This window comes from Vidua macroura, chromosome 9 (genome assembly GCF_024509145.1).
Source record: "Vidua macroura isolate BioBank_ID:100142 chromosome 9, ASM2450914v1, whole genome shotgun sequence".
NCBI classification, from domain to species: domain Eukaryota; kingdom Metazoa; phylum Chordata; class Aves; order Passeriformes; family Viduidae; genus Vidua; species Vidua macroura.
In genome coordinates, this window is record NC_071579.1 from 41,755 (window position 1) to 49,528 (window position 7,774).

Genomic DNA, 7,774 nt, shown 5'->3' on the forward strand with positions numbered 1-7,774 from the left:
AGGGACGCGTGCGGGGGTCAGGAAAGCGGGGTGCAGCCCTCTTCCGACGCCGCTCGCCCCCCGCCCGCCGCCCCCGGCCCGTGAGCGCTGCGACCGCGCCTCCGCCGGTGCCCACTTGCACCTGCCTCACTGGGAGCTCCCTGGGAAGCGCTTTCCCTGAGAAGCAAGCCCCTTTCCTCCAAAGGCGTTTTCCCAAAGGCGCAGCTTTTCTGGGGAACACCAACACACCCTTAAGGAACGCTGGCAAGGCTGAAGGACTTCATGTCCCTTCAGGCCAGGCACTCCAGCTCTCGCTCCTATTCCCCCAAGTGCGTTTCCAGGTGGAGGTTCAGACGTGCAGCCCCAGGCCCTCTACAAACACAAGCTGCTCACTGCCTCTTCACCTGCCTCAACTCCTGCCTGCGCTCACGGCACCAAAACCAGGCTGTTCCCGGCCACAGACCAGAGCCCTGTTCCCACAGGATGCTCTTACCAGCACCTTCCAGGACTCTCCGCTGTGCAGGCAGCGCTTTTCATGCCCGCTCCCAACAGGCTTTGGAAGGCAGAGCACAACCTGGCTGCCTCTGCCAGCAGCACACCCCAAACACAGGCGGAGGAAGAAGCAGCAGGGGCTGTTCTGCAGCCATGCCCAAGAGAAATGGGAAGGGTGCCCTCTCTGTGGGCTCACTTGGTTGGCTTTCTGACTGGCTCTGAGCCTGGGGCTGCCATTCCTCACCTCTGGAGACCAGAACCACACCCGGGATCCCAGCACTGCCTGACAGCGCTCCGGGCACTGGCACGGTGGCGCGTCCCAGTCTCGGGCACTGCGCTGCTGCTTCATTTGCTCTTAGGCACACCTAAAGCTCCCTGTTAAGCCCAGATGGTCGCTGGTTCTGTCCTCTTCCTCATGCTGTGCAGGGATGGAGCACTGCTGTGCTTTCAGGAAGCTATTCTTGAAACCTTCCAGCATTCCAAGCTCCTTTTCCCTCCGTGGGTGCTTGCCATGGAATCCCTCACAGCTGGCTTCAGAGCATCCTCAGGTTGGCTCTTCCAAATTCCAGGGGCTCCAGGGTGTTCAGCAAGATCTGCAACTCCACAGTGCTGTGGAACTGCAGCTTCAGCACAGGCACCTTTCCAGCCTGATCTGCCCTCGTTCCTCTGTGTGTGTGCACAAAAGACGGTGTGGAAGAGAAGGGCAGCAGGGGTCTGTGTGTCCCAGGGCTCGGGATTGGCGTCGTTTGATCTCCACAGAGACGGAGGCAAAGTGAAAAAGCCAAACTCTTTATTAATGGAAGATGAAACAAAGGGATGAGCGGGGAGGTAAAAAAAGGGAATGGGCAGGGTCTGAGGGCTAGAGGAATGGAGCTGTCAAAAGGCAGGAAGAGTGGAGGGAAAAAATGGGGACGGACAGTGTCTGAGGGCTGGAGGGAGGGAGCTATCTAGAGGGAGGGAGCTATGTAGAGGCAGGGAGAGGGCTGAAGCCACAAGAATTGTGCCCAGCGTCAGCTCTGCCTGGAGCGCCAGCAGCACTAAGAGGTGATGTGCTCTTCAGTGTCTCCTGGTGCTGTTCTTGGGACACTGATTTCATTTTTAGAGCAGGATTGGCTGGCATTATTCCTTGGGGCTTCAAGGCCTGGAACAGAGAACAGGAGAGCCATGGTCAGAGCCTGGAACTGCTGCGACCTGAGGAAACCATGGTGCCAGAGCCACCACGCCCAACTCCTGCCATGGCCAACAGAGAGGAGTTGCCAACAGGATCAGCCAGAATGTGCTGGCCACGAATCCCCCACTTGGCCCTGAAATCTCTGTGTGCTCTGCCCATGCCGCCCTTCATCCACCCAGGGAGCGAAGCCCACTGCAGCTGGGGCAGGGATTGCAGCTCTCCGGGCAGCCCCCGCTGACAGCCCGCTGCCCTCACTCACCCTGACTGAGGGCGTGGAGCTCTTCCTGCTGCCCCCTCATCATGGGAAACTCGTCCATCCCTGAGAACAAAGAGCTCATCTTGGCCCCGGCGGCACAGCTCCCTGCCAGCGGCGCTGCCAGCCCTGCGGCCACACGGCCTCGTGGCCCGGCAGGGCTCAGCCCGGGCCCTTGCCGCACGCTGCCGCCCGAGGGCACGGCTGCCGGAGGGCGGCAGCAGCGCCCAGGCCAGGCGGGGCTCCCCGGCGCCGGGCCCGGATGGCGCTGCCGGGGCAGCAGGCGGGGCTGGGGCCGAGCTGCGGCGGGGCGGGGAGGGAGCCCGGGCTCGTGGCTCACCCATGAAGCTGAGGGCCGCCTCTCGCAGGGGCTCCTCTGGGCTCTGCAGGTAGGGCAGGGCCCGGCGCAGGTGCTCGGCCGCTCGGATCCTGTCCTCTGCCAGCTGGAGAGAGCGGCAGGAGGGAAGAGTTGGCGCGGGCTCAGCCCCTGGGCCGGCCGCTCCCTGCGCCCAGCCCCGGCCTCCCCTGCCCGCACAGCCCTGAGGCGCGGCCAGCAGCCGCTGGCGCCGGGCTCTGGAGGGGGCAGAGGGCCGGCTGCTGCCCGGGGAGCCGCGGGGCCGCCCCGCAGCCCCGCCGGGCCGGGGCTCCATCGGCACCCGGCTCGGGCCCACGGGAGCCTGGAGAAGAGCCCGCGCGGCCTCTGGCTGCAGCAGCGGGCAGGGGCACAGCTGCCAGCCCACACACTGAGCACCGCGCTCAGGGGGCTTCTCCAGGCTGAGGCTGGGCCTTCCAGGCCGTTCTTACCAGGCACTTGACAAACTTTGACAGCTGCTCCTTCTCCACCAGCTGTTCGAGATCTCTCCTCATCAGGAACTTGGCCGCACAATGCAGCGTTTCCCGAGAGGCCTGGAGAGCAGCAGAGACCCAGAGATGGCCCCACAGCCCAGGGCACAAGACCTGTGTCCCTGTGCCAAGGCCTGGAGGAGGCTGCGGCCCGCCAGGCGCCAGGGCAGGAGGCAGCCGAGCCCCCTCCCAGCATCATAGAAATGCTCACCTTTGCCACGTGCCAGTTGTCATCATGGCAGTAGATTAAAAGTGTGTACAGGCTCTCGTTCACAATTGTCTTCAGGGGCTTTTTCCCCTCATCCGCTACCAATTCCATCAGCTTACAGAAGAGCTGAATGCAGAGCAACTGCACGTGGCTGTTTTTCTAGAGGAAGGGAAAAGACCTACACCAGCTACTCCAGGCCCACCTGGGCAAAGGCCTGAAAATCCACAGGGCACAAAGTTTCTGGGAAGCACCCGATGCCTGTGGCTCAGGATGCAGAACCTTACGTGGTCAAAGAGCAGCAGGAGCACCTCAGCCAGCTTTGGGGCAATGATGCTGGATCGCAGGATGCCGTGGTGCGGGAGCACATTCGTGAGCACACGGAGGCTCATGCTGACCACCTCTTCATCTGCATCCCCCACCAGCTCCAGAAGGCTGCGAGACAGACTGCACATCCTTCTGGCCTGTGTGGAACACAAGGCTGTGCTGGGAAGCCATGGACGGCTGCATGGCCAACACCGCCCTGGCACTGCAACCCCACCCTGCTGCTGCAGGGCCCACAGGCCAAAGGCCTGTCCCAAAGCACTGGGGCAGGTGAGGCAGGAGAGCTGGGAGTAGCTGCCTCAGCTCCTGAAGCCCTGCCAGCCCAAGGGGCTGCTTTGCCTGGCGCAGCTTCAGCTGCTGCCCCCTTCTCACCATCGAGGGATCCTTGCTGAGCAGCACGAGGCCTCTGAGTGCCAGGCGACGCCTCTGACTGCATTCACTCTGGAGGTGCCTTGACATGATGTTCAGGACGCTGCCACCGTATTTACTGAAGTCCAGGCAATCCAGGACCTGAAAGGCACAGGGCAGTGACAGGGGAGCCGGCCGGCAGGAGCCCAGAAGCGCACAGGGCTGGGCCCAGGCAGCAGCACAGGGCGTGGGCACCGTCCCAGGCAGCTGTGGCTACGAGAGGGCAGAGAGCTGGGAGGCAGCTGAGCGAGGCAGCGCTGACCAAAAGGCTCACCTCCACAAGGAATGCCAGGGCAGGCAGATCCCAGCATGGCTCCTCCCTGCTGAGGTGCCAGAGCACGTGGGATGCGATGCAAGAACAGAAAATGATCGAGACACGGCGCATCTCCCTGGCAGGGGGGAAAAAGGCACTGAGGTGGGGAGACCAATCCTCTCCCAGGACTGAGTCACAGAGGTCCGGTCTTTCCCCAGCATCCCTGGAGGGGATGTGGGCGCGTTGTGAGGCAGCCCTTTCTGGGCACCCTCCTTTCCCAGCCTTTTCCAGTCTGCTCAGCTGTTCCTCAGTGACAAGGCCCTCTGGCCCATGACCACAGGGACTGTGAGTGGCACCTGGGGACAGGGCACAAATGCCGGGGGCAGTGGGGAGAGGGGGGTCTCACCTGGCCAGCAGACCCATGGCATAGTGCTGGGTGTGAGCACGCAGCAGCGTGTCCCAGCCACGCTTGCGCTCCATAGCCATCACCAGCTTGTCACACGGCAGTCGGTAGAGCAGAGCCTTCATGGCCTGCACTGCAAACCTGTGTGCAGAGCAAAGCCCAGGTCACACTGGGAGCACTGGCACTGGCCACCAGGGCACGGGAAGGACAGGAGGACTGGGACCTGTTGGGCTTGCTGGGAAGGCGGTGTTCCTCCTGGCACGCTCTCCAGAAGTGACCAACTTCCTCTGGTGGCATCTGCTGTGTGGTGATGGCAACATGGAAGAGCAGAGCCACAAACAATTGCCCAGTAAAAGGGATCATCGCCTTGTTGTACTTGGGCACAATCACCCAGATCACCAGAGTTGCCTGCAAAAGAAGCAGCCCAAGGCAGCGCTCAGTGCCGAGGTGTCCATGGGCAGGGCCCAAGGGCAGAGGCAGGGGGAGCAGCGGGCCTGGTGCCCCCTGAGCCTGCCCCTAGGCCAGGTTTCATCCCAGCGCCTGGGGCATGGAGAGGATGGAGTGCTGCTGGAAAGGTGACCTGGGGGCGAGCAGAGGCCAGGTCCAGAAACTCACAGCCAGGGCAAAAACAGCCTCGTTGTCCCCATCGGAGGTGCACATTCTGTGCTGTGGCCAGTCCTCCATCACACAGAGCAGTGTTGGCAGCACTTTCTCCACTGCTGGGCCCGATGAGCCTATGGCTCTCCACATCATTGCAGCTGCTCTGTGGGATGGGAGCTCTGTGTCAGGGGCATCTCAGTCACAGCACCATGCCCTGTGCAGCTGTGGGGGCCCAGGTGACAGAGCCCCGGTGCCCTGAAGGGCAGGGAAGGAGCACTGGCAGCAGGCTCAGGAAACAGAGGGGCCCGAGGGTCCTGGGCCTCTCTGCCTGTCTGGCAGACCCCATTGGACAGGCTGTGCAGGGCCACGGGCCCTAAAGGCTGCTGAGCCCTGAGCTCTCAACACTCGTGGGCCCCGTACCTGTCACACGTTGGGGCACAGCGCAGGAGGGTCAGCACCACGTCAGCAGGGTGTTCTTCAGCCAGCCTCACAATGTCCCTTTGCAGCCTGGCATCTGCAGAGACGTGGGACAGGAGACTCTGGTGGATGTCCTTCACCTTGGCTGGCACCTGGAGGAGACATGGGGGAGACTTGGAGCACTGTCCAAGGGAGAAACTTGCCCAGCTTCCCCCAAGAAGTGCTTCTGTTCCCGCCACACTGTGCTGGCCTCAAAGGCTGAGGGGCCCAGTGACCGTGGCTTGAGGGGACACACCATCCTGGGAGGCCTCCAGGCCTGGCCCCCGGCTGCTTACCCGCTGCTGAGAAGGAACAGCAGTCTCTTTGAAAAAATCCATAGTGGGAGCGGGAATCATAGTTGGAGCAGGCGTGGTACCAGTATTTGTGAGGCCCTGAGTCTCCCTCGTTTTGGTGTTTGTGATGGGCACATCCTCATTCACTGCCATTTCAGGCTTTGCCCTGTGACCATTCACTGCAGCCTCAGAGTCTTCTGAGAGCTCAGCCGAATCTGGGCTGACATCAGGCTCTGCCTGGAGCTCGGTCATCCCCGAGTCAGGCTCGGCCGGGCCCGCAGCTGCTGTGCTGCCGGTCTTTCTACGCCGAATGTGCAGGAACCTCCGGAACATCTGCAGGAGAACAAAGGACAGGGAAGCCCGGAGTGTTCCATGGAGTGCTCCAAGCGTGGTGCTGGGCTGAGCAGTGACAGCAGGCCCAGCCCAGGTGGGGATGGCTGCTGGTACCTTCAGGGTTCTGCGGAAGCGGCCACGGGCGGGTTCCCGCTCTTGTGTCCGGCCCAGGGCTGCATCTGGCAAAGAGCGAGCGCAGCCAGAGCTGAGGGGCTGCGGGAGAGGCCGGAGAACACAGCCCAGCCCTGCGCTCCCCAAGCAGGGAGAGCCCCGGGATGCCCCAGGGGATGGAGCACGGCCACTGCGGGGTGTCTGCCCGGCCCCTGTGCCGTCCTGTCCATGGGCATGTCCCCAGGGGATGGGATGGGCTGGGATGGGATGGGGTCAAGCTGGCTGCAGGCATCAGCCCTGTGGCCCCACTCTGCCACTCACCATCCTGCAGTGTCTGGATCTGCTCTGGCTCTTCAGGCTGTTGTGCTGGGGCAACTCCAGGGCCTTTCTTTTTTCCCCTCCTGAACACTTTGCACAGGCTGAGAAATCTGCCCGCCATTCCACCAGCTAGCCTTGAAGGCACCTTCTAGAGAGATGCCTCAGGATATATCCAAGTCAACAATTGCAGTTGACCCTTGAAGACACCTGAGACAGAGGAGCCTCAGGAAGGCTGCAGGACAGCAAGTCCTGCACTCTGGTCTGGAGGGCTCCTGCCACAATGACAGGAGACTCCTCGTAAATGATTCTGATCACCAAGTCCCACAGTCTGGCCGCGAGGTCAGCTGCAGGAATAACGCCTTGGAAAATTGCTGGGTCAGACACAAATGAGCACGCTGTGGGGGGGCTCCTCACAGCACTACTCGGTTCTGTCCTGTCCTGATGCGTGCACCAAGCACTGTGGCGTGCTCTTGTCACCGCCAGCTCCTATGTCACCACGTGTCACAAAGGGAGGGCCCTTGGAAACCCTGTCCTGTTCCATTCCAGGCTGACCAGGTGCAGCGTGTCACAAAGGGACCTTGCACACACTGTCACCTGCCCTGGGGCCACCCCCAGCCCCCCCAAAATGGCCCAGCTTGGAAGGAATCCCTGGCTCCAAGTGTCTAAGACAGCCCGACAGGATCTTTAGGAACAGCTCAAACCACCAGCAAACCCTGCCCTGCTCTGCGGGATCAGGGCATTTAAGAATCCTCAATTCTTAAAGGCTTTACTTCTCATTGCACAACTGAAGGAGTTTCCAACATTTGCAAACTTCTCAAATTAATAGCGATTGCCGGAGAATGTGAAGGATTTGGAAGTTTGTTCACATCTAAAAGCAGCAATTAATTTGCCTTAACACATTCCATTGAAAGTCACTTTGGAAACATAGCACTATACAGAGGCAAAAAGAAGGCCAGTCTTTGGTGTGCTGATTTATTAAAGAAATATGGATATTGATCTAGCACCAATATCCAACTGTGACGGACAAAAACTCTCTAACAGTTTAAAGTTAGAAAGTGTATGTTTATTGCGACGCCGGACAGCGTGTGGGACAGCTCCCAAATACCCACCGCACCTTTCCAATGATTACAGAGTCCTTTTATCCACACAAGAATTGAATATTTAAAATACAAAGACATATTCATCATTATGGTACATCCCATTCCTCGCTTCCTGTGCTAATCATTTCAAAAGCTATTAAGCATGCGTAGTTTGTTCCTTGAAATGGGTCGGTGGTCCCTTTCATGGGGAGGGGTCCCAAAATGAGGAAGTAAATGAAGTCTTCCTCATTCT

At 60.4% G+C, this 7,774-nt stretch overlaps 1 protein-coding gene and 1 long non-coding RNA gene across 2 annotated transcripts; both read right to left on the bottom strand.

Annotated features, from left to right (window-relative positions):
• Positions 1-1,244: 1,244 nt before the first annotated feature.
• Positions 1,245-5,982, bottom strand: LOC128811256 (maestro heat-like repeat-containing protein family member 6). Its single transcript, XM_053984711.1, has 13 exons — positions 5,684-5,982; positions 5,352-5,500; positions 4,947-5,094; positions 4,555-4,739; positions 4,335-4,472; positions 3,950-4,064; positions 3,640-3,777; positions 3,231-3,407; positions 2,950-3,105; positions 2,700-2,801; positions 2,236-2,338; positions 1,902-1,961; positions 1,245-1,612 (listed from the first exon to the last, which is right to left on the bottom strand). The coding sequence occupies exons 1-13, from the start codon at positions 5,930-5,932 to the stop codon at positions 1,509-1,511; spliced, it is 1,824 nt and encodes a 607-aa protein (XP_053840686.1). The 5' UTR covers positions 5,933-5,982; the 3' UTR covers positions 1,245-1,508.
• Positions 5,983-5,990: 8 nt separating this feature from the next.
• Positions 5,991-6,974, bottom strand: LOC128811258 (uncharacterized). Its single transcript, XR_008438278.1, has 3 exons — positions 6,446-6,974; positions 6,128-6,192; positions 5,991-6,013 (listed from the first exon to the last, which is right to left on the bottom strand). It is a non-coding gene; the product is annotated as an uncharacterized LOC128811258 (long non-coding RNA).
• Between the last annotated feature and the right edge of the window lie 800 nt (positions 6,975-7,774).